Genomic DNA, 25,501 nt, shown 5'->3' on the forward strand with positions numbered 1-25,501 from the left:
TGTAAAAGACCATCACCCATCTTGTCTTTGTCATAAAGCCATCTATCTTGATATGACAGTTAATTCATACCATCCATAAATTCACCACAGGACTTGTTGCCATTCTTCCTCTTCTCCTCTTATGAAAGGCAAAGGGGAAGATTATTGTATGTTTAACCCTTCTCAATGCCTCAGGGAAGGGGAAGAAAACCTATTCCATGCACAATAGCTTTGTCAGCACAGCAGCCATTCAAGTGTTGCAGGCAAGCCCTCTGACAGTCACCTCAAGCACACACAAAAACCTGATAGACACAGAAAATCTGCATCATGCTGAAACTGTGAATCTCATCTCCAAGACTCAGCTTGCACATACACATAAAGAACCTGACCACTGAAACATATTTCTGGGGCAAAAGAGCTTTAAGTTAACTGAAAGCTTGGGGAAAACTGCCCAGCAGAAAAGGACCTGTGGGTTGTAGTTAACAGCCAACAGTGTGCCAGGTGGCCAAGAAGGCCAATACCATCCTGGCTTGTATCAGAAATAGTGTGGCCAACAGGACTAGGGACGTGATCTTACCCCTGTACTCAGCCACTGATGAGGCCTCACCTCGATTACTGTGTTCAGTTTTGGGCCCCTCACTACAAGAAAGACATTGAGGTGCTGGAGCATGTCCAAAGAGCAACAAATATGGCGAAGGGTCTAGAGCACAAGTCTTGTGAGGAGTGGCTGATGGAATTTGTGTTGTTTAGCCTAGAGAAAAGGAGATGCAGGGGAGACCTTATTGCTCTTTACAACTACCTGAATGGAGGTTTGTATTGAGGTAGGCATCAGTCTCTTGGCCCAAGTAGCAAGCAATAGGACAAGAGGAAACGGCCTTAAATTGCACCAGGGGAGGTTTAGATTGGATATTATGAAAAATTTCTTCACCCACTGGGTTATTAACCACTGGAAAAGGCTGTCCAGGGAAGCGGTTGAGTCACCATCCCTGGAGGTATTTAAAAGATGTGTAGATCTGGTGCTTAAGGACATGCTTTACTGGTGGACTTACTAGTGTTCGGCTAACGGTTGGACATGATGATCTTTAGGGGCCTGTCCAACCTAAATGATTCTATGAAATCACTGTGTACACGAGGCAGCAAAGATCACACAGGCAGGTTTCATACTCTGCTGACAACTCATTAGTCCACAATCATTTGTGTGTCTGCCAAATCTCCTAGTAAATAAGTCTGCTGATACACACAGAATTATAAATATGTGCCTCAGGTGGTTTGGTGGGCTAACAGAATGAGTCAAGATTATTTATGAACATATGTATGTATGTTTCCACATGCATAACATGAAATAGAATGTATATTTACAAAGCACAAAGTTTATAGAAATTATTTATTGTTCTTCCCCACACTCATTCATCCTTCTCTGCCTATGCTTTGTTCAAGCATGGATTTCTGTCTTCAGAAAGAGCGTATTTTATGCCATGTGATTTGCTTGAGATGGATGTTGTGCAAAAAACACACCAAGGCTGGCAAACAGTTCTTATTAAAGTAAGCAGATACATTGTCAAGTAGACCTGGAAGCTGTTGGCCTCAAGCAGTAATCCACAAACATTTGAGAAACAAGCTACTGAAAACACTCATTTTCAAAACTTAAAACTGAACTTTAAAATCAAAACAATAAATTGTGAAATTATGTGGCAAATAGTTGAGGCACCTACAAAGGGCAGAAAATTCCACAAGCTCATCATACAGAAAAGGCCAGTGCCTTAATGCCAGTTGCATTCAGTTTTAGGAAAATCCTCTTTTGTAAATCAAAGAAAATTTACTGAATGTGAGATTTGGGTTTTTCGGAATATAACTGTCTAAGGTTCTGTAATTAAATCTCTCTAAACCAAAGTGGCTTCATTTCCACAGGCACTATGTGTAAATTCATGTTTCACATGTGACATGAGAAAGCTCAGCTTCTAGAATTAGAGCATGTGATCCAGGTGCCCTGATATTTAGATACTTAACTTTCCAGTATTTCTTTGAATATTCTGACCTAGACCATTAGACACGAAAAGAGCCACCAAGAGAGCAAATCTAAGACATCTGAAAGATTTAACTGATGATGATTTGCTCTAAAACACCACACAGCAAACTGCATCAGGTCAGCTCATAATCTGCAAGCTGTGTGTGTCTATAAAGCATAAGGACACAAACTTCATGATACATCCCAAAATAAGCAGTCCACACTCATCCAGCTGAATCATAAGATGTCAATGTAGTCTACAACTTGCCTATTTCTTTTAACTGGTGTATGATAATTTTCAACTTAGTCCTCTCTTCGAGATCACAGGCTGGCTTGCTGAGGTCTTCATCCTGAACAGGATCACACAGGCAGGTCTAAGCACTCACTAGAAGGTCCTGTGAAGCCTGCACACATCTGCACTGGTCTCCCACAAGGATGAGGACAGAGCAGGATGAAGAACACTGCACAACATGCTTTTCACTAAAACACCTCACTGCAGGGATTAGATATGTGCGCCTATCAGAGAAGAAAGCCCCCCAGGTAATGATTCTCTACAAATACGGGGCTTATTCAAAAAAAAAATCTAAAATCAAGTAATATCTGGAACCCTAACTCTTGGTACCTAAATCTTGAAGTGCTTGGACGTAACCCTTTGTAAGGCTCAACTTTGCACATAGTTTTTGCACAAAGTTGTGCCAACTCCACTTTCATGCCACAATGTGCATAAGTTTCTATGGTAAATACCCATGAGAGTAGAGCACTACTCAGCAGCCCACTCAAGTTTTCAAATTAATTTCTTTCCTTCTACCTATCTCCATGGACAAGGGCAATAAGTGTGCCAGCTCACAAAGGCAAGGCAGAAGCAGTGTACCTAAAATACGTCAAAGCAGTAGCTCCTTCCATCAGACTCAACCCCCTAAGCTAGAGGGAAAAACAAGGGTGAGGGAAGAACACTGATGAAACCAAATACTATGGGACAATGACGACAGCTCTCCCTCTGCAGGCAAAAGGTACCTCAAGTTACCTGTTACGCTCGTAACTTCTGTGATGAGGCGATATCCTTCCTCTGTCGTAATCTGTCCGGTGTCGACTGCTTTCCTGCCTCCTCCTATCTGGACTCCGGCCTCGATCCCGACGATCCCCATGGTTAGTGGACCGATGCCTGTCACCATGGATGTGACTGTGTTCACGATGTCTGTGGTCATCGTAGTGCTTGCTCCTGTCCGGGGATCGTCGATCACTTTGTGATTTCTCTCCCTGGTATTGACCTGTGTGCCGAAAATGGCTGCTGCTGCCACTGCTGTTGGTAGTGTTGCTCTGAAAGGAGCCAGAGTTGTGCTGATAGCTATTGAAGTTTGGTGGTGGGAAAGATTGCTGCGAATACCCTGTGGAGTACACAGGCTGGTAGTTGACTTGCTGCGGTATGACTGGCGGTGGGGGAGGATGTGGTACTGTGGGAGGAGGCATCATGTAAGGAAAGGTGCTTTGCCCAGCTGGAGTTCCTGGCACGGGAGCATTGCTAGGATTTGGCACTGGCGGAGGAGCAGGAGGGAAGCACGGAGGCACCGGGAAACTCTGCCTCATCTGGTGGTTTGGAAAGGGTGGCCTCATGGGACACTGGCTGATGGGATTTTGTGTGGAAGGAGGCACTGGAGGAGGATAGGGCACAAAGTCTGGCCTGGGAGGCATGTAACCAGTGGTTGGAGGGGTTGAATAGGTTGTTGGAGGGGCAGTTTGCTGGTCATACTGGTATTGTACGGAGGGCTGCTGAGGGTGAAGCTGCCGTAGGTTCTGAGGGCGGTAGGTCTGTGTTGAAGTTCTTGCTCCTGGTCCCCCCTGACCACGGGGACATCCTCGCCCGGAATGGAAAGACATGGCTCACCTTTAACGAGGAAAATAAAAGTCCAGCATCACACAATTTTTGTAGGATGTCCTTAATGCATTTGCAGGAACTACTCACAAAGAGCTGAAATTAGTTTCTGCAGTTTCCTTCAGCAGAAGCAGTGAACGATGCCCACTGACTGTCACTGACTTGCGCTTTGTGCTCCTTGGACCTCTAGTACAGGTCACTTATGTCCCTTTGACTCCTTTAAGCCTCTAATCCACAAAAGCACTCTACTGTCTTTAACCCAGAGCCCCAACTGGTCCATGCTCTCTGAAGTAGGGCAACGTTAATTTCAACAAATGACTGATACGACTGGCCAAGCATACAAGCACCTCTACTAGTACTCACTAGACACTTTGATGTAAAGCCTTCAGATACCCCACACCAAAGAAAACACTCATTTTAACAACTGCAATTTTCATCTAAAGTCCCATAACAAGTCCTTTCTAAAACATGATTCTACACTTCAGGCAGAATGGCTTTACTAACACCTCATTGGAACTTTCCCAGTCCAACAAATCACATAAATTTTAAATGAGATAGTACCAATTTATGTTCACAATTGAGACTCCAATTTAGTAAAGGACCAAATTCAAAGATACTTCAAAGTATTTTAAGTTAGGTAGGTGTATTTTTGTGGAACGAGAATCTTACAGGTTACAGAAAAACTTTTATGTAGACTGCACTGTAACTCCAATTTCATTGAAATAAACGGTTCTCAAAAAATCCCTCAGCTGCCAGCTTGGCCCTCTTACCTTTCCAGCAATAGTCACTGCTTCAAGCAGCCTTAAGTCTTGCTCAAAACTATGCATGTATTCAATGCACTGTATTAATGTTTATAAATGAAAACCACTGTGCTTCATTAAAGTTAAAATTCATTCTTTAATTACAGTGTTAAATTTCCAGAACTGGAAAAAAACATTTAAAATAAAATAAAAAAATTATTCATGGTGTCTTGGCTGGAATGGATAGAGAAAAAAAAATAGTTAAGCAGTCGCAGGAGTCAAATCCTGTTTTCCCTGAGAGGAAGGAGACAAAGAAAGGAGAGAGACACACACATAATTGGAAAGATCACCAGATAAAGAAAACAAAGCCTCCCTTTTACTGAGGCTTTGAGGATGCTGATGCTGAAGTAGTATAGGGACAGAATATTCTCCCACCTGCTACCATGCAACATGGCCAACCCAGACTGCTCAGAGCACTCCTTTCAGCTGCATTCTGCTGCCAGCGAGGAAAAAGATGTAGGTTGCTGAGAGACAGCAGAACACTTCTGGTGAACTGGAGGGAGAAAGGAAAAGAAACAAAGGGGCAAAGGACTGACATGAAGGAGGAAGAATCAGGAAGACCCTAAGTCTCTCCTTACACATTCAGGGCTTTGTGGAAGTCACTGGAATTGGTGGTGGCAGCATTCATTCCCTCTCCAGAGCAACCATAGGCCAAAGTAAGTGAGAATCCTGCATTTCTAGCAGGTAGGGGCCATGATGGTAAAGCCACTTGTTCCTTCCAGTCAGCCTGTGACTTCTCAGTACCCTCCAACCCTCTAAAGGCTCTCAGAAGCAATGGGGGGGGGGGGGGGGGGGGGGGAGAGTCCATTTCCATTATTTTGTCTGGCAACAGTGCAAATTTTTGTCATTATTAATTCTAATCCATTAGATGCTGAATCAATTTTGCTTCAGTTCTCTAGTCATGATCTCACATAGCTCAGGTTTGTAACTGAAAACTGTTTTGTACTTTGCTGATATTTACCTAATTTTATTTAAACAGGCTGAGCTAAACTCTTGTTATCTTAAACAAATTAAAGCAAAGGCCACTGTACCACCGTACCTTGACTTAAAGCACATTTCTTTTTAAGGTGTCATAGCATTCAAACAAAAGGTCTTGTTTATCACCTCTCTCTTAAACAGAGTTCCAAATCTTCCCCAACACCAGATAACTGCTCTGGTTCTACCACCTTAATGTCACTGGTTCAGAGTGCACAGAATTGCAGCTGAAAAAAAAATACCCCAAAAAATGAAATTATTTTAAACTCCCAAATTATTTTAAAGCTCCTTCTGCTACAAACTTTGGTCAGACTCAGTTTTCCTTTAGATTTGAATAAGTTCAAAAACACTGGAAAGGCCGAACTCTCCTTTTCCTGTCACCTAGAAATTTATTGTGGTGGGGGAAGCCATCACACACAAAAGTAACACCGGTTCCTTAAAGAACACCGAAAAAACTCTTCTCTCCCTGTAGACACACAGCTGAGAGCAAGAGGGCACCGAGACTCGGCCTCATCCAACTACCGCCTGCCAACGGTCTGTAAGGGCCGCCAACGGCCAGCGAGGGGTCGGCAGGACACAGAGCGGAGACAAACCCGGCCGCCTTCCCGCCGCCGCAGGGCCCCGCTCCCCGCGCGGAGCGCTCTCCTCAGCCGCAGGCCGGCCGGGCCCGCCTGGGCCCCGCCACCCCGACCCCGCGGTCCTGCCCCCGCCGCCCGCCCTGTCCCCAGGCCCCCCGCGCCACGCAAGGAACCGCAACCAGAGCGGAGCGGCCCAGGCGAAGCCCCCGCCCGCCCCGCCGAGCCCACCTTGCCCCCCGCCGCCGAGGCCGGCCCGGCCCACAGCGCGCCGGCTCCGGAAGAGGAAAATGGTGGGAGGGCGCTGAGGGCGGAAGCGTCACCCGCCGGCAGGGAGGGAGGCAGGGAGGGAGGCAGGGAGGGAGGCTAGGCCGCGCCGGGCGCTGCCCGCCCTGTGGCCGCCGCGGCATGAACGGCGGGGGCCCGGGGGCCGGCAGCGGGGCCCGGGCCCGCGGGGGCTGCTTGCGGGCCTACTCGGCGCTGCCCGTGTGGGTGGTGGAGGACCACCAGGACGTGAGTGCCCGGCGCCGGAATGGGGGGCGCCCCGGGTGGTGCATGGGGAGCAGCTTGCTTGATTGCTTGCTTTCTCCGCCGTGTGGAGGCTTAGCCTGGCAGGTGGAGGCGAAGGGAGGTGCCCAGTGGATCCCCCGTACCGCCGCCCTCCCGGGAAGCTGCGCTTCCGCCATGGAAGCGAGTCGCTGAGCGCTGCCTCGGGACTAGCTCGCGCCTCCGCAAGCCTGCACAAACCTCTCCCCCTCCCCCCCCCCCCCTCCCCCCCCCCCCGCTTCTCGTTGCTGAAACTTAAATGTAGTTCAGTGCTCAAGTGACCTGAATTTCCTTCCTGATTCCGTGATTCAAGTTAATTAATGCCATGATCGGATTTTGGCATCTTTTTAACCAATTATTACTCACTTTTTTTTTTTTCCTTTGGGATGTAGTCGCTATAGTTAAAAAGAGATAATACCTATGTTACACTACTCTTAGAATTAGCTAGGCATCAGTGCGGTGCTTTGAAACTCAACGCTACACATGTCGACAGCAAATTGCTAAATATAATTATATAACTATTATATAATTATATATAAGGTCATGCTTGACAAACCTGATCTCTTTCTACAACAGAGTGACCTGCTTATTGGATGAGGGAAAGGCTGTGGATGTAGTTTACCTTGACTTCAGTAAGGCCTTTGACACCGTTTCCCACAGCATTCTCCTGGCAAAACTGGCTGCTCGAGGCTTAGATGATCGCACGCTTTGCTGGGTAAAAAACTGGCTGGATGGCCGGGCCCAAAGAGTTGTGGTGAATGGAGTTAAATCCAGTTGGAGGCCGGTCACGAGTGGTGTCCCCCAGGGCTCGGTTTTGGGGCCACTCTTGTTTAACATCTTTATTGATGATCTAGACGAGGGGATCGAGTGCACCCTCAGTAAGTTTGCAGACGACACCAAGTTGGGTGGGAGTGTTGATCGGCTCCAGGGTAGGGAGGCTCTGCAGAGAGACCTGGACAGGCTGGAGCGATGGGCTAAGGCCAACTGCATGAGTTTCAATAAGGCCAAATGCCGGGTGCTGCACTTCAGCCACAACAACCCCCAGCAGTGCTACAGGCTTGGGGAGGAGTGGCTGGAGAGCTGCCAGTCAGAGAGGGACCTGGGGGTGTTGATTGACAGCTGGCTGAACATGAGCCAGCAGTGTGCCCAGGTGGCCAAGAAGGCCAATGGCATCCTGGCCTGTATCAGAAATAGCGTGGCCAGCAGGGACAGAGAAGTGATCTTACCGCTGGACTCAGCACTGGTGAGGCCGCACCTCGATTACTGTGTTCAGTTTTGGGCCCCTCACTGCAAAAATTGAATTACTCGAGCGTGTCCAGAGAAGGGCAACGAAGCTGGTGAAGGGTCTGGAGCACATGTCGTACGAGGAGCGGCTGAGGGAACTGGGGTTGTTTAGTCTGGAGAAGAGGAGGCTGAGGGGAGACCTCATCGCCCTCTACAGCTACCTGAAAGGAGGTTGCAGAGAGCTGGGGATGAGTCTCTTTAACCAAGTAATAAGCGATAGGACAAGAGGTAATGGCCTCAAGTTGCGCCAGGGAAGGTTTAGACTAGATGTCAGGAAGTATTTCTTTACAGAACGGGTTATTAGGCAGTGGAATGGATTGCCCAGGGAGGTGGTGGAGTCCCCATCCCTGGAGGTGTTTAAGAGTAGGGTCGACATAGCGCTGAGAGATATGGTGTAGATGGGAACTGTCAGTGTTAGGTTAATGGTTGGACTAGATGATCTTCAAGGTCCTTTCCAACCTAGTTGATTCTGTGATTCTGTGATAATCATGTCCCAACAAGCAGAATGACTGCTGCTTGATGAGAAATGTTAAATTTGGAACTTCCCTTTTTTAGTGTAGTTAAACAAGTGGAGGAAGGAGGAGTTGCTTTTGAACTACTTCTGGTTTGCTGTATGGTTTGTGTATAGTAGTGTAAGCTGAGGCCTTAGTCCTAAGTACTACGAAGTACTTAGTCCTAAGTACCAAGCCTTAGTACTAAATACTACTAAGTACTTACCCAGTGGTGCAGAAGCTCGCGGATTTCAGTGAGGATTGCTGGGGGCATGAAGACCTGGAGATAAAAGTGAAAAATATTAATGCTATCAGTGTCTTGCAAATAGAAAACTTTAGTGCAGTAAAGTTTATTAAAGATAATAAGGTTCTGAACTTGTAAGTTAATAGTTTAACACAGTTCATTTTTGCTAACTCACTGAAGTACACGGTGCTGTGATAGCTGGTTTTCTGTGGTAACCAAGGACTAAGAGTGTCACCGTGACAGGAGTGCTGAGATAATGACTATTAATGATTCATCTTTGCTTTGTTCTTTAAACTTCTGTCTTCAATTAACAAAGTCTATTCATAGTGAATGTATATGCTGTGTTTTCAGTATATGTGTGAATATGCATTGGTCTATCTTGCATAAAGCATATATGACCTTTCATCTCAAAGTGCAAGAACTTCACAGAAACTTTATGTGGTCCTTTGCTGACACTGACCTTCCTCTAGGGCAAGGTGTCACTAGATACATCATACTTTGATTAATAATAACAGCTGATGTAAAGGAAATCTTGCTCTTAATCCAAAGCAGGAGAACTTTCAAGGTTAGAGATCCTAGTCGCTCATGTCTTCCTCCATCCTCTCCTCCTCTCACAGTCTGTAGTAACACTTACCTGAGGTGAAACTAACTGGTTCTGGTAGGCCAGATTACTTCCTTTTTCCAAAGAAGTACAAGTCATGGATCAGGGAACATTTGTTATTTTTAACCTTGTCTTATCTACTATTACAGTAGTATACATATAACTGCATATGTAGTGGGTAAACTGAGGAATTGATTACTAGGCAGATGGAATATAGTCCAAATTTCAGCTGTCAGTCATGTTTTATGGTTATGTCTGGCAGTACACACACTTTGTCATCTTAATCAGTTTTATGCCAAAAAATTAGCTGAATTTCTGTTGGAATGTAGAGATCATATGTAATTTTTTTGCCCAGTCCTTCTACAATCTTCACATTCCCTGTATAAGAGGACTGTGATTCACAGTCCTTACTGGATTTGTTCTGACAGCTAAGGCAGTTACTGTCCTGTAATTGTGGGAGGGACTCCATGTACTGCAGTTCAGTGTAAGAGGTATCATGAATCAGCCATCAGTTTTCTCATTTGACCACCCTACATTATTGTACTTCAGTGGTTTGCCTTATCTCCTGTTTTTCCCACCTTTGAGTGAAGACCTTCACCAGGGGATAAGGTTGGGCAGTTGAGAAAGGTAGTCTCTTCACTGCAGCCACTAAATCATGTAGGGATTAAGAATTAAGCCCTTTCTTCAAGGGGGATAGATTAAAAAATCAGCTACAGTTTAAATGATGGTGGGGTCAGTTTTCACTCTACATCAGTTAACTTACAAAACACAAGTAATGAGATGTTTTCATCTCCACAGCACTCATGCATAGTAAGGAAGGAAGCTTTATAGCATGAAGAAGGCAATGCAGAGGCAATGTTCTGCAGAAGAGGAAGGGCATTCCTGGGGTTCAATGGCAAATGAAAAAAACCTAGAAATAGAGTTGAATGATTAGTGAGAAGAGCTTCTGCAAACAAGACTTCCTATAAAGAAGGAAGGAGGGAGTAGAGCTGTGATTCTTCAGCAGCTTCTCATGTGTGGACCTTTTGGGCTCATCATTATTACAGTTCATGAGCTGCCTTGCCACCAGAGTTGTTTCTCCTTTGTAGTGTTTTACATGTCCTCCCTCTAACTGGGACTAATGTTTTTGCTATTAAAGCCGTTGCATTTTTCAGCTCACTGGTTACAGTGGAAATATTTTTATTTGTGTTGTTTTAGGTGCTGCCTTTCATCTATCGTGCTATTGGTTCAAAGCATCTTCCTGCCAGTAACATCAGCTTTGTTCACCTTGATTCCCATCCAGACCTTCTCATTCCTGTGAATATGCCTGCAGATACTGTATTTGACAAAGAAGCTCTTTTTAGGTAAATCCTGGGTACTGCATCAGAATACTTTAAGTCTGATTCATGCTGCCTTTGATTTACAGTGAATATTGGTATGACTGTGTAGGATGTATGAACAAGAGAGGCATAAGTCAGCCTGAGGCTATATCTTCTGTCTTTGCACTTTTGCTGGAAACTTTATTTTTTTGGACGAAAAAGGTTATGTTGGTGTTTTTTGAATGTGGTCAAATATTTTAAGTTGCATATCAAGCCATTTAAGACTTACAAATTTACTTTGTTTAGTTGTTTAGTATATCATGTTACTAGGCCAATTAGTAGTTCCTCTGAGTAACAAGACTGAGTGGATGCTTTATGTCTGAAGAGCTATGGGTTTACAACAGCCTTTGTCTCTTCATACTGAAAAATTGACTTTGAGATTGAAATAATATCACCTGTGTTGATGTGAATACGTGAGGTTGAACAAGCTTTTCCTATTAAGATCACTAAGATCAATATTTTCCCCAACTTCTCAGGTAGGTAACAAGCCACAGAGTGATCCTTGCCTATTGTCTTTCTTTTCCTGTTTTAAAATAAGTATCGATTGCTTCAGTGTCACGGTGATTTACAGCAATGACGAGATGATGTAAGTAATTGTATCACGCTACCAGTAGTCAATATTTTGTTTTCTTTGTTGGATAAATAAGAAGTTTTGTGGACTATATCATACACCTAAAAAAGTGAGGTGTTGATAATCAGGAAAATTGCTATTCTGTAGGTGGTGATTGACTCACTTTAATTACTGAGATTATATTTAAAATCTACTTAGAGCAGTTTACAGTAAAATATTCCCTTGAGCTCAGTTTGAAGTTATTTAATCAGTGTTGATGATGCTCCTTGTACTTTCCTCTGTGTGATGTATCAAGAGAAAAAGGACAACAAATCCGTGTAGTTTATAATCAGAGTGCTATGCGAAGAGTGAAGTTGATAGCACTCTATAATCCTAACTTTTAAAATTCTACTGTTGACATTTTTGTTCTGTCTTATGAGTAAAGATTTCCCTCTTTTTGTTTCTTTGACATGAACCTTACACAGAGTGCTAATTTCAGATGATTTGCATGGGGGCTTTCAAGATGTGGAAGATGTTTGTTGTGTTCCTGACCATGTTTTACTTACAGGGAAAGTAACAGTATTATCTCCAGTCTTTCTCCATTCATTACAGTGAATTAAGTATTGAGAACTGGATTATGCCTGCTGTTTATGCTGGCCATATTTCTCAAGTAGTATGGCTTCACCCACCTTGGGCTCAGCAGATCTCAGAAGGAAAACACCATTTTTTAATTGGGAAAGACATATCAACAACTACAATCAGGTAAATTGTCTGCTGTCATATGCTAATAATATAAATGCTGTCTCTGTAGCTCTTCTTGGGTGAGGTTTTTTGTATTCTTGGATAAAAATGAAAATTTAACGGGTATTTGTGAGTCCCGTAGGACCTAATATGACTATTTGTGTGCATGGGTACCATTAAAATTGTGCCTTAAATTTTATTTTTTTGTAGGAAATTCTAACTATTTACATTTCATTTCAGCTACCCAAGTTTTAAATTAGTCCTCTTCATTAAAGTCAAAATCTCAGAAAGCAGTAATTTTTAACAGAGGATTTGGGTAGCAGAGGGTAGCAGTTAGATCCTACTCAGTCCTTCCTTATCAGGACAAAACAAACGCTGTTCCTTCAGCTTCCCTGTCATGTGCTCCAGCCCTCTAATCACCTTAGCGGCCCTTCTTCAGTTTGTTGTCATCTGTCTTGTCCTGGAGGCCCAAACTTCAGCAGAGTATGTAAAATGTGGTCTCACTGGTGCTGAATAAGAGGAGAAATCTCTTCCCTTCCCTTCCCTTGATGATTCTGTTTTTCTCATGTGTGTTTTGGGGGGGGGGGTTGTGGGTTTTTTAAAATTTATCTGCTAGTGAAGCACTGAAACAGGTACACAAGCAGACAGAGAATTCTCCATTCTTTGATAAAGTCAAAACTCAACTGGTCAAGGTCCTCAGCAGCCTCATCTAGCTTTGAAGTTAGTTCTGCTTCCATCAGATCATTGACAAGAGACTTCCAGGTGTCCCATCCAATTTTAATCATTGTGTGACGCAAGTTCCAGTGACAGCCCCTCATAATTCTGCGGGATTCAGTCAATGATAATTTTGCATTCACCACGTTCACTGCATTGTAATTTTTGAATGGACATTTACAAATCGTGCCTCTTGCCAGCATATCAGAATAAATCTTTTGAAGCAAGTTTAACAGAAGGCAGCAGAGAAATGCTTTGTTTTACCACCTAAAAACACAGAAGCTCTAAAGTTCTGAATCTGAGGCCTAAAGTAAACATAAATAATAAGAGAAAAGCTAATGCTTTCAGTTACATTTAACCATGAGAACTAGCACACATATAGAAGTACTTCATGATGGCTGAATAGCTCTCCCACAGATCCTCTGGTCACCTTAGCAACCTTGAAAACGTTTCAAGCTGCCTTTTGAAGACAGTCACGTATCTTTTCTTCAGGTTCTAGGCTTACAAAAATCATGAAGGAAGACTGGAAAAGAGTCCTCAGAAATAGGAATTTCCTAAAAGTTCTGTTGACAACAGTGGCTGGATAGGCAATAGATGCCTTAGTGTCCCACTAAGGGAAGGGCGGTAGCATGAGCTCGTGTTGAACCTTGGAGAATTTCTGAGAAAAGGCCCTGTGAATGCTCCATCAACAAGATGAAGTTGTGATCCAGGCTCTTACCTTAGCAGGCTTAGGATAATCCAGCTACCAGACATGAGGGAACTAAGCTTCACGTCTCTGCTGCTCATGAAATTATTTGTCTTTGTGGTTGATTGACAATGATACCCTGTATCAAATAAAGCCTTAACACAAGTGAGCAGAAGTTCACACTTCTTAAGCTTGTTTTTTAATATGAATTTATGATACTTAAGGTTTAATGTTCTGAAATATGGCTTGAAAATAATATTCTTTACATTTTCACTGTAAGCAGAGTTTTTCATGTTGTTTTTTGTTTGTTTTTAATTAAATGGGTTCCCTTGATGTGTCGCTATTCATCCTCAAGCTACCTCCTCTTTCCCACTTAGAACAGGGAATCTGTATTGGTGGTAAAGAAAAGTTAAATGCTACCTATTAATTCATAATATTTTACTTTTACTAAATTAATATCCATGGGTTTCATGGTAATTCTCAAAACACAACTAACAGAATTTTCCTTTAAAAATATGCAATCCAAGACAAAATATCTATAGCTTTGCAGTCTTATATGCCATAATATCAACAGTATCTTGTTAAATTCTGAATGTTTTCTTCAAAATGCAATTCAATAGCAAATTAATCTTAGTAGCACATAATGTAGAATCTTTTTCTTACCCATTAAAAACCTTGTAGGGCTGTTATAAAAAATACAAAGTGAATTTTAATACATTGATTCAGCAATAAAGAAGTATAAAAAACTTCAATTTAAAAACCTACAGATTAAAATAAATAATTTTTTGTACACAGTTTTATTGCCTTTGTTACCCATCAATCATCTATTCATTCTTCTCCGAATCCCTTAAGTGTACATGCTTTTTTCTAAGCTCTTTGCAAAGGAGTATATTAACTGTGAGTTATTGTCAATTGTAGGGTTACAGGTACAGATCATTACTTTTTAAGTGATGGTCTTTATGTCCCTGCTGATCAGCTAGAAAACCAGAAGCCTTTAAATTTACATGTCATTCTCATCAATCCTACTGAAGCATCAAACAGCCAGGAAGAAAATGGCGACGTAGCATCTGCTAAGAGACTGAAGCTAAATACAGATGACCCAGCAAGCACTGTTTCTGCCTCTTCATCAGTGGCTCCTGGTGACCTTGATCACAGCACCCCAAGTCTGAAGAAAAAGGAAATACAAAATGCAAGTGCCTGGAACAAGGCAGAAACATTGTCAGAGTGCTCAGCTTCAAGCTCTCTCAGAAACAGGGAATGCCCAATAAGGGAAATAGTTAAAGATGTCTGCCAAGTACTGCAGAAAGGGGATGCATATGTTTTAGACATTGACTTAGATTTTTTTTCAGTTAAAAATCCGTTCAAAGAAATGTACACAAAGGTAAGCATGACAATGGAAAGGCCTCTTACATTCGCAAGGGTACCAGTCCTAGCATTGATGTCTGGAGAAATTTTCACCTAGGCTAAATCAGCAGATCAGCTGATCATGATTAGTAAATCATGATAATATTTGAAGGAGAGACATTCTAAGGAAGTGTACACTCCAGAGAAGTACAACAACCTAACAGGGGTAGAGCCTTATATTTGAAACAGGTATTGAGTGCACATTCAAGCTCAAAGATGTATGGCTCACTTCTGCTTGTCACTTGGGACATAAAAGTTATGTTTGGGTTTCCAAAGGTAATGTTCCAAATACCCACAGCAAGATTCATCAGGGAAGGATGACAGATTGTATCATTCTTTACCCCCAAAGAGTGGTAACTTTTTCTGATGAGAGGCTGTTACTCTCATTTCCTCTGTCTGGACTGCTGAGTATAAGGGTAAGCAACCAACTATGGTCTCCGATGCCATGTCTCTCAGCTTAAGACTCTGCCTTGTATTCCATTTATAACTTGCCTGCACAGCAAAGGTAGCTCACCTGTATCGAGTCATAAATATGTAGATCCTTAAAGGTGCAAAGCAGTTAACAGCTTTTCTTGATGTGAACAGGATTTTTGGGAACTAACTAATCTGCCCTGGAAATTGGCATTTAGGTTTACAATTTTTTTCTGCAGTATCCAGACTCTTTGTAGCATTTAAATCTTTCTATAACACTGGTCTAACATCAGCCTGTGCTGGCGAACATCTGACATCTTTTAGTTTCAGCTAGGCTGCTTCAATGTAAAGAAGTGAATATAGTGTCCCTGACCTCTGTTAGCTTCTGACATTCAGTATTTATGATCACAGTATCTTCAGACAATGTGCAATGCTAGTTGCTCTGAATCACAAAGAGAAGCGTACAGCAAATGGAAAGCACTGTGGGGGTCTTGCCATATAAGAATAAAGTTCAGTACCTCTCTTAGGTAAAATACATCCTGAATAAAATAATGGGGGAGTTTGGGGAGGGGGGTGGGGGTGGTGTTTGGTTGGTTTTGCGGGGGGTTCGTAGTGGTAGGCTTTTTGTTTTATTTCTTGTGCTTTCTTTTGGTTTTGTGCTATGATAGTTTCCCAGTTAGAGCATCCTGTGTACCTTTTTTGATATCATTTCATTTACAGTTAATACTTCTTAACCAGGTTCCCTCTGTTGTAAACTATGGTAATTCCATCCAAAAATTTTTCACAAGCTAACACTTGAAATGTAAGAATACAAGGGAAAAACTAAAAAGCAAAGATGGTTCACCAATACAGAAGGGTATTGTCTTCCCACCAAAAAAAGTCTAAAATCCAAAACATTGCCCTAAAGATGCTTTGCAGTTCTGTAAAAATTGAATAGTCTGTCCTCTACTCCTGGAAAATTCAAGTGTTCACCTTTTGAATGCTGTTAAATAAAGAGATCTGTTTATCCTTGATAAACCTGAATATTATCAGGGAGTAGAGCTGACAAGCCCCTGTAATAGTTTACTTGTGAACTTGGCCAACCAACCTGAAGCCTTTACCTGTCTGTTTTTTGTTTATAGTCATACTCTCCTGTTGGTTTTGTCTGCCTAAATCCACTATCTCAGTTTTACTCAGCATCTCATTGGGACCATAGTTCAGCAAAATGTATGTTTAATTTCAGAGACTCTTTAACTAATAGACTGTAAATACTTAGCTTTTAAAGCTGTGTTCTTGAAGTCAGGCTTAAAGTTAAGCAATTGCAAAATGTTTGGCTGAGGCCATGAAGCACTGCTTTCTCGAGCCTCACAGCCTCCCCACCTGCATTTATTCAGAGTTGTCTGCAGTACTAGAGTAGAGGAATGATCTTAGCCATTAGATTCTTTTTTTGTAGGAGGAGGGCTTTAAGGATTTTGTTTCTCATGTGAAGACCCTATTTTTTTACCTCTTCTTTCTTTTTCAAAGACAGAATATGAGCTTTTGCAAGAGTTGTACAGTTTCAAGAAGCCTCATAGAAATGCAACAGAGGTATGGTGTTTCCTTGTGGGATGTATGAGGCAATGATTCTTTTGATTTACCCAATAAAAATGAGTTACAACAAGGAAAGAACCTATGAAAGGTGCTTAATGAAGTGGTCTCCAATTAAGCTGTGCAGCATGCTAATCAGCAGCATCTTAGGAGTTCTTTCCTATTAAATGTTTAAATGTGTGAAATGCATAAATATTTCGCATGAGTGTGAAAATTAATTTTAGTTAACAAGTTGTAATTGACAAGGAAGAAATGAAAACACAGTAAGTCATCTGCAATCTTGTTCTTTTTATAACTTAACAGGGGTTTGGTTTGGGGCTTTTTTTGGTTTGGGGTTCCCCGCCCCCGGCCCTTCCCTCCTTTGCCATAGTTGCTCTTCCTTGATAGTCAGAGCTGTGCTGAGTGCCTAACTAGTATTGTACCTATTTATTTAGATGTGGAAAGGACAGTATTATACCCTGTAATGTACTTTTCATTGTATGCATTGCACGCTTCTGAATCATGAAAATGTAAGCCTGCTGTAGCTGCCAAAATAGTCATTCAGCCACGAGCCCAAATCATGGAGACAGCCATGTTAATGGTCACTACACCAAGTAATTTCTAAACAAGATCTCATCTTTGTTTTAGTAATCTCATCTGAACACTGTTACAGAGAGTGTAATATATTCAACATATATAATGATCACAGATTATTGAATCCTAATTAATATGTGTGTATAAAGAAATGGAGATATGGTGGAAGATTGCCAAATTCATTTTCATATTTGTTAGTCAATCAGCGATAAAAACAGTTACCAGTTTAAAAGGTAGTTAAATGTGAAAAGGGTAAACACGTGTGATTTAAATTCCCAATATGGTTTCAGGGCATAAGTTATTTACAAAAGCCAACAAATTTATAGGAGGAAACTGAAATCGTTAGTAGACAGTGAGTAATGGATAGGCATAGAACTGAACAAGGCAAGAACAGATTAATGGATGGTTTTATAGTGAGACAGTCAATTTAAAGGGTTTGAAGGTAGAAAACTAGTGAACTTTGTGTTTTTCAGAGTTTCAGAAAATATTCTACATATCTAGTCTCTTAAAATTCCAGAGTATGGTTACATTTCTATCACACTACAAGATAATGTTGTGTTGTTTTGGCAATTTTTGTTTGGTTTTGTTTTTTAAGGAGTATAGAGGGGGATCAGATGTGATATAAAACTGTTTTATTAATAAAACTGTTTTATTCATACCCCAGCATAGGATCATAAAGCTGTACTTCATGAATGATTGATACCCTCTCAGCTCCTCTTAAATATTAGCCCAAAGTTGACATCACTGACCAAAAGAGGCAGCATCTGTTTAGAGCCAGCAGAATCCTAAGAGGGAATTGTTATGTTCTTAACTGTTATCCATCTATTGCAAAGTGCTTTTTAATTTCCTTCACGCACCACTGCATGAGCATTTTTAATACCAAATACGCCAAGCATTGCTATTTCACTTGGTATGTAGGATCTCTTTCTGCAAATGTTTGCATGCCTCACTCCAAGAAGATTGCCTCTTTATGTGTTCTGAACTTTTTAAGAAAGGGCATAAACCTTTGCAGGATCAGAGCAATAATTGACATTTTAAATTAATTCCATGTCTTTTTAGGCATGCGAAGTTGATAGAACCTCAAAACATCAATTTTTCTTCTGTTTTTCTGAAAATGCGTTTGATTTAATAATTATTTTTTTTTAAAAAAAAAGAAAGATTAAATTTTCCTTTCATTACAAAAAGTTAAAGCTTGTACTCATCTGAGCATTTCAGTGCTGTAGGAACAAATCCAACAATTAGTCATATACAGCTTCTTACTCCTCTGTATTCTGCTGAAATGTAGATGTTGCTTTTTTTCATCTGTTGTAGGAAAGAGCAGAGAGGTGATTTATTCTGAAGGTATAACAGCTTCTGCAGGCATTCATTCTGATCCTCTTGAAAAGATGTTTTGTAGTAATGAATCAGTTGTTTCTGATTCCCCACTTCCAGTAGATCAGTCATTTCAGAATTCAAATCATAGGGTAAGCCATGACATTCTTACCTCTTTTTTTCATAACTTTTATATGTGGTTATTTAAAGGAGGGCTTGCTGGATTGTGTTGAAAACCGTGTTCATCAGCTAGAAGATCTGGAAGCAGCATTTGCAGATTTGTGTGACAATGATGATGAAGAGACCCTACAGAAGTGGGCTTCATATCCTGGGTAGGAGATTTCTAAATGGCTTAAAATGCGAAGAGTAGTTCGGGAACAGATTAGCCCAGCACTTTGCTAACAGAAAAGGAGAGAGGCTGGACAAGATCTATGCAGGGCTACCGTTTTTCCTTTAGTTTTAGAGGAGAAAGTCAGACGAAAGGAAAGGCAGTCTGCTGTCTTGAGTGCCATGGTAGTCCTTGCAAGATCAGCCTTGTACAGCTTCATGCAAATTCTGTTCTCTGCGGAGGGAGGCATGTTTGGTGACTAAAACTTTAGTGATCTGTGTGCAGCAGATCTCTCAAAAAAGCAACAGGCTACGGAGTTTATGCAGAAGGACTTCTCTGGTGCTCCTGAAGGTTCTGCTTTCTGTGGAAAAATGAAAGTGCATGAAAGGCTGTACCTGAGTAACTGTGTCCACAAAACATCTCAATAGTATCCACTATGCTTTTAAACTAAATGTTTTTAGCTGAAAAGAAACAGCAAGCTTTCCCTTGATAGGAAAATCACTCATTTTCCCCATCAAATGCAGCCATTACTGCCACACCTGTGTAACAGTGACCACAGGGATTTCCTGTCAAGTTCATACAACTTTGAGCTACAACAGCTTCTCTCCAGGTCTGCCCTAAAAGAAATGCAAAGAGGCATTGCCAGAGGCAGGTATAGGGGCTTTCTAAGAAAGACATGATGAAACAGTATAATAGTACTGATAATTTCCATTTTTCTCAGGTGCAAGATGACACAGAGAGGCAAATTTCTTTTCAAATCCTAGGCCACGATAACTTCTACTTTCTGCTTCCTTTTTCTTTTTTTTTTTTTTTTTTTACCACTTAAGGTAAATATATATGTTTCCAACTGTTTATGTAACAAGTTTTGATTTTGTTTTAACTCCAGAATGAAGTCACTTGTTCAACTAGTTCACAGTTTGAAAACCAGGATGGAAAGCCCAGACTATGAAATGGTAGGTGACTAGGTAAAACAGCAGAAAGTAGACAGATTTCAAAACCAGCTTCAACAGGGAGGGAAAAGATCATGGTTCATTTCATCTCAGACTTGCTTCTCAATTCAGGAGTTTGTGAGATTTTGGTACTTTTTTTTTTTTTTTAATATGTTGTATTACTTAGGCCAGCTTTTCTTTTTAAAGCTTCTAACATTCTACTCTGCTTCTCTATATTTAGGCAACAGTAATGTGATCTTTAAGGACTGTGATGTCTCAGGCTGCTTCCTGTGAAGGAAGGTTTCATATCAACAGGGTCTGTTGATATACTTTATAGAACTTAAGATACCTATTTGTAAAAGATCAGACCTATCATCTTCAAGGGCTGCAGCATACTCTGAATTCATAGGAGAGGTACAGCATGCTGGAGGTAATGAAACAATCCATACAACCTCCAGAATTTTATTCTTTTTGTTTAAAGAACAAGTTGGGGAAAAAAGCCCAACTCTTACTGCCTGAAGAGGTGTAAGTTACCTACTGGGCTAGGTATGGTATCTTAGAGATTTTTTACACAGATAAGCTGTATCCGTAATTCATCGGCTGAAATTAAATCTCTTTTTAATTTACATGTAGGTCCATCAGGCTGGTCTGACCTGTGATTATATGGAGCTTCCTCACCATGTTAGCACTGAAGAGGAGATTGAAGGCCTCCTACAATCCATTAAAGTTCTACTAAAAGATATGCCTAAACCCACACTTGTGACAGTTGCTCGGTAAGACTATGTAGATACTTTCACTTTAAAATGCTCAGACTGTGCTTATGAAGCTGAATGATTCTATCAATATAGCACTGGTTGGCACATCTTAAATTCTGTCTACAGTGTAGTGAAAACTGACATTTGAAAATGTTGATCATAAGGCAGTGACAGTATCTACACAGCTAAGGCAAGGTTCTGTGCTGATGGCTGGTTTTACTAGGTTTTAGAGTAGCTAGCACAGATTTCAAAAGCAGTGAAAGTACGATGGCTTAATGAACTTCATCACGGGCTATGTAAAGCCTGTGATGAGGCCTTGAGTGTGCTGAGATTGATAGCTGTCACTGAGGTTCATACATCTCCACTACTTTTATCAATTGTGCTAGTTAGAGCAAAGTTAGCTTGGACAAGCCTGCATGGGCTGAAATCTCACCTTCCTTACTCTCTTGCTCTAGGGTTTATTGCACTACAGATAGGATTTCTGTTTTCAGTGAAACTTCTGATAGAAGGGATTTTCATCTAATAGGCTGAAAGGGATTTATATTCTAGAAAGCTCTAGTAAAGCTTTGTATGGGATAAAAGTTATGCTTCCAGGACTGTAAGGGTATTATTTGGGAGAACAGGATGGAGTTTGAGGCCAGGGACCTGTGAGAACCAGGGATCTGTCCTGGGAAAACTTAATTTGAAAACCACGGTGTATCTGTTGACAAATTATTGTAATTTAATCACTTCAGAAATAGTAAGTCCCTACAAGAAGCGTCAGCTCTGCTTTTTTACTACTATCTATTTGCAGTTCATTAATAGATACTGTAAATAATGTTATATCCCAGGGATTGTGAATATTTGTTTTTTGAGTTTTCCTACCTATTTTACTAGTAGCATTTGAATTTTTCAGTCTTAACTTTCCACCAGTCCTTTAATTAGATCATTTGCTTGAACTTTGACTGCCAACACGTTCTGTGTCAGAGTCAGGAAGAGAGTAGAATTGGAAGGATGAACGGGTCACATTCTTAATCTGCTCCAGACTTCCTGTTCAATTTCAGGCAAGCTGTTACTGCTGAAAGCTGTAACGAGACGCTATGCTTTGAAGGGATACTGGGAGGCAGAACTCACCACAGTTTGAAAGTAGCTTCAGCCTAGACACAGAGCACTACAAGAATACAAAATGTGGTGATGGTGGTGATACCTGTATTCTCTCATGCTTTTTTTCAATTCCTTGTTACAGATCAAGTTTGGATGACTATTGCCCTTCAGAGCAGGTTGACATCATTCAAGAGAAGGTTCTCAATTTGCTAGGCTTGGTGTATGGCACTCTGGATGTGCACTTAGATTACTCAAGCACCTCATCTTCTTTGTGACCTTTCTTCATGTATTGCCCTCTAATGCAGTGAATTAATTTAAATTGCATATTTATGGTTGCAAGGGGAAAAATACTGTTATTTCAGCAGGTGGCACTAGAACCCAAGCTGAACAAGAGCTAGTTTTGAGTTGCATTGCTTTCTCCAAGACAGCTGCATCTGAATTGTCACCTGTTTGGCTTTGTTCAGATTAGTTCTATGCTTATTATTTTTACTGTCTTGCTTCTTAAAATTAGTGCAAGAGAAACTAGTTTTTGTCCATAAAATGTATTTTTTTCACCTGATTTCTGTAAGTGTCTGTAAAAAAAAATATATATATATATACCTTCTTAAAATAAATTGATGTCTTTTATCTAATTACACTTTTTTTGATAGAGTTTGGTTATGTTCCTCAGTTACATTGTACCTTTTAAAAAATTATCTCAATAATGCCATTAAGACACTAGGTTTACACAGCGATCTTCCTTAACATCTGTGCTTGAAGTAACCAGGCAACCCGCTATCATTTCACTAGAGCAGCTTATGGCTTCTGCCCAATCCACAGAATATAATTTATACTCTGTTGCATTAATATTGTCTTATTTTGCCTTGAGGTATTTCACTGGTGACTCAAATACTATCCCTACTGTACAGACATTGGCTTGGTATTTTCATTTTTAAGGATGAAAAGTATGCATGCATGTGGATGCTATACCTATTGAATCCTGTATGGAGCTGAATTGCTGTTTTCTTCAGAAACAAAGATTGAACTTCACTGAAGTCAGCAGCAAAACCGTCTGTACCAGGTTTTTGCTCATTTCAGTATTGCTATTTGGAAAATAACAGTTTTAGACCCATTTAATTTAGAAAGCAATCTGGTTCTAGAGAAAACTGCCCTTTCCAGAGGAAAAAAAACCCACAGGATTTATTTGGGAATGAAACTGAAATGGGAAAGAGAAAATACTGCCTAGAATATTGTCTTTTATTATGAATAAATTTTGCTTTTAATTTCTTCTGAAATTGTTCAGTTCATTTGTTAATATTAGTATTTTCTCTACAGAGACTTTGTGCACTTTCACTGTTTTTTACTGCTTCTGCTGTTGATATAAATTACTACAGGTTGTAAATATGTAGTTATTTTAAAGTATTTCTTCCAATAGAACATATTCCATGACCATGGACCCATTTTCTTCATGCTTATGCATTCTGTCAGAAAGACAGGGCTAGCCTTGGATCCAGGATCCATAATACTTCATAAACGGCCATACGCTGCGTAGAGAAACTAAGTGGAGTCAGATCATGTACTGCTTGTGTAGTTTTTTGGGCTTTTTAAAAGTAAGAGACACGTTTTGCTGGGCCTTGAATAATGTTGTAGAAAACAACAAAACCATTGGATCAAAGGTGCCGGGCACTCCTGCGAGGTGGAGACTTACGTTAGCCCCAGAAAGTAAAGCGTGCGGGGTGTGATAGCGCAGTTCTGCCTGGCTGAGATTCTGCTTTCGTGTCCCAAAACAGAACACCTGCAGCACATCAGCTTCTGCCGGGTGCAGGTGCCCAGGTGCGGGCAGCAGTGAGGGCTCTGCCGGGTGGGCCCCTGCGGGGAGCGGCCGGGGCTGCCCCGCGCCGGACACAGCCGGTTCCAGGTGGCTCCAACGGCCCCAGCGCAGGGCACAGCTGAGCCCCTCAGCCCCGGGCGGGCGCCTCGGGGAAAGCCTGGGTAAGGAAGGGCAAAGCGCTGCCCGGCAGCCAGGGCTGAGGGAAACAGGGGGAGAAACAGCCCTGCGAGCCCCGAGGGGAGAGCGGCAGGAGGGCAGGAGGGGCTCCAGGCAGAGCCCCGGCAGAGAGGCCCCTGCGGCCCCGGCAGAGACCCCGCTGGGGCGGGTGTTTCCCTGCAGCCCCTGGAGAGGACCACACCAGAGGAGGTGGATATTTGCTGAAGGACAGCAGCCCATGAAGCACCCCACGTTGGAGCAGGGGAGACGTGTGAGGAGGAGGGAGGAGCTGCTGCCTTTCCCGACCCATCATCGTCGTTGAAGCTGTCCTGAGCCTGAGCCTTTCCTGGGGGTTCAGATATCCAGGGACTGGCCCAGACAACCCAGCCCCTCGGAGCCATGGCTGTAACCAGGGTGACTTCTCCTCACCCACCCTCTGGTCTGTCCTGCACTAGCTTGTCTTACTGCTGGGATGTGCCCAGGCTCTCAAGTCAGCCCAGTCCCAGGGACGCAGCCTTGCTGCCACGGACTCTCCAATGCTCCAGCTGTTTCCAAAGGGAGTAACGGTGGAAATGGGAAGGTCCTTGGCCATACAGGACAATGCAGTGAGACAGACAACCCTCACAGGATAGCTGGAAGGAAGGAAGTAACGGAGGGGAAAAGTTGGTGCTGCTGAGCTGGTTGTCTGGCCCATGTTTCTGACTACAAGGGGAAAAATACCTGTCAGTCCTTCATTTAGGAGTGTGGTGGGTTAACCCCACCATCCAAACTAGATGATCTAGGTTTAGATCTAGATGCATTGATACAGGCTTTATTTACAACATTGAATCAAATCAGTTGCTTGGCTCAAAATTCCTGATCTGCAGCCATGTTGCTTGACTTCTATCCCACGGGGCAGTTCTTGCAGAAATGCTGCTTTTCCTCAGGAACCTATCTCCTGATAGAAATGCTACAAGTCAGTTTAGCCCCTCCAAACACAGGCTGAGAAGGTGAAACTGCATGTAGATCAAGGGAATTCCTGTTTCCCCAAGCTGTTTGGGGCACTTCCTTTCTTTAAAAGGTGGGGGGGACAGGGAGGGGGAACCGTTTTAAAGAAATCAGCCCTAATTACATCGTGAGCTTTAACAAGAGTGTGGGCCCATTGCTTTTTACAGTGTGTAGTTTACTCATCTCAAGGAAAGATCCTTATGGAAAAAATCACAGGCCCTGCAAAATTTGATGTCAAATCAGTCCCCCTCTTCTGTGCTTTTCTGAATGAAGGAAGAAGGATGGCTTGACCTCTGACTGGCACACCACCATGCCATGTTTTCACTGCAGTATTTCAAGAACTTTTGCTCTGTGCTTCAGAACAAACACAAAACCCCACTTCTGTCTTTCCTCTTTTTCCCTTCCCCAACCCTGCCTTTCAAGATAAAGCATCCACCAAAGCAGCTTTTGGCTTGATACACTAAGCAGTTAGCATCACCACAGATCAGCACCCAGAGAAAAGGGGGTCCGAAATCTTTCCACACTGGAAATAAACTGCCAGTCGCTTCTGTGAACCAGTCATGCTAGTGTCCGTTCGGGCAATGAATGCTCTCACAACCACAAAGCTGGTAAGGTTACTGCCCTTTCTTAGGGAAATTTCTCATCATCCATATTCAGCTCTTTTGTCACCTAGAGATTGAGCCAAAGAATAAATGCCCTTTTTTCTGATGTTATACTCATTGCAGATTGCCACAATATAGGCTAGGAATAAATTTATTTTACTGAGAAGA

General features: G+C 42.1%; 2 protein-coding genes across 9 annotated transcripts in view; one reads left to right on the plus strand and one right to left on the minus strand.

The window, feature by feature from the left end:
* DROSHA (drosha ribonuclease III) overlaps window positions 1–6,500 on the minus strand; it is a 75,725-nt gene extending 69,225 nt beyond the window's left edge. Inside the window, exons 1-4 of one of the 6 annotated variants that reach the window (XM_074826550.1) lie at window positions 6,436–6,487; window positions 5,759–5,856; window positions 5,030–5,147; window positions 3,009–3,866 (exon numbers count right to left, since the gene is read on the minus strand). In XM_074826550.1, the coding sequence (XP_074682651.1) occupies window positions 3,009–3,859 (851 nt within the window). In that variant the 5' untranslated portion in view covers window positions 3,860–3,866; window positions 5,030–5,147; window positions 5,759–5,856; window positions 6,436–6,487. Of the gene's footprint in view, window positions 1–3,008; window positions 3,867–5,029; window positions 6,276–6,435 lie in introns of those variants that run through there. The other 5 variants (XM_074826559.1, XM_074826523.1, XM_074826542.1 and 2 more) reach the window with 5 other exon arrangements.
* A 45-nt stretch (window positions 6,501–6,545) lies between these two features.
* On the plus strand, window positions 6,546–23,052 carry C1H5orf22 (chromosome 1 C5orf22 homolog). 3 transcript variants are annotated; one of them, XM_074826615.1, is made up of 9 exons: window positions 6,546–6,717; window positions 10,568–10,713; window positions 11,891–12,040; window positions 14,337–14,799; window positions 16,737–16,799; window positions 18,894–19,015; window positions 19,898–19,964; window positions 20,574–20,713; window positions 21,921–23,052. In XM_074826615.1, the coding sequence occupies exons 1-9, from the start codon at window positions 6,613–6,615 to the stop codon at window positions 22,051–22,053; spliced, it is 1,389 nt and encodes a 462-aa protein (XP_074682716.1). In that variant the 5' UTR covers window positions 6,546–6,612; the 3' UTR covers window positions 22,054–23,052. The 3 variants fall into 3 exon arrangements, with proteins under 3 accessions (XP_074682716.1, XP_074682722.1, XP_074682730.1); XM_074826621.1 differs by lacking the exon at window positions 6,546–6,717 and adding an exon at window positions 11,205–11,314 and having other exon boundaries at window positions 10,580–10,713; XM_074826629.1 differs by lacking the exon at window positions 6,546–6,717 and having other exon boundaries at window positions 10,615–10,713; window positions 11,871–12,040.
* Window positions 23,053–25,501: the final 2,449 nt, after the last annotated feature.

Source organism: Strix aluco, chromosome 1, assembly GCF_031877795.1.
Source record: "Strix aluco isolate bStrAlu1 chromosome 1, bStrAlu1.hap1, whole genome shotgun sequence".
Taxonomy (NCBI): Eukaryota; Metazoa; Chordata; class Aves; order Strigiformes; family Strigidae; genus Strix; species Strix aluco.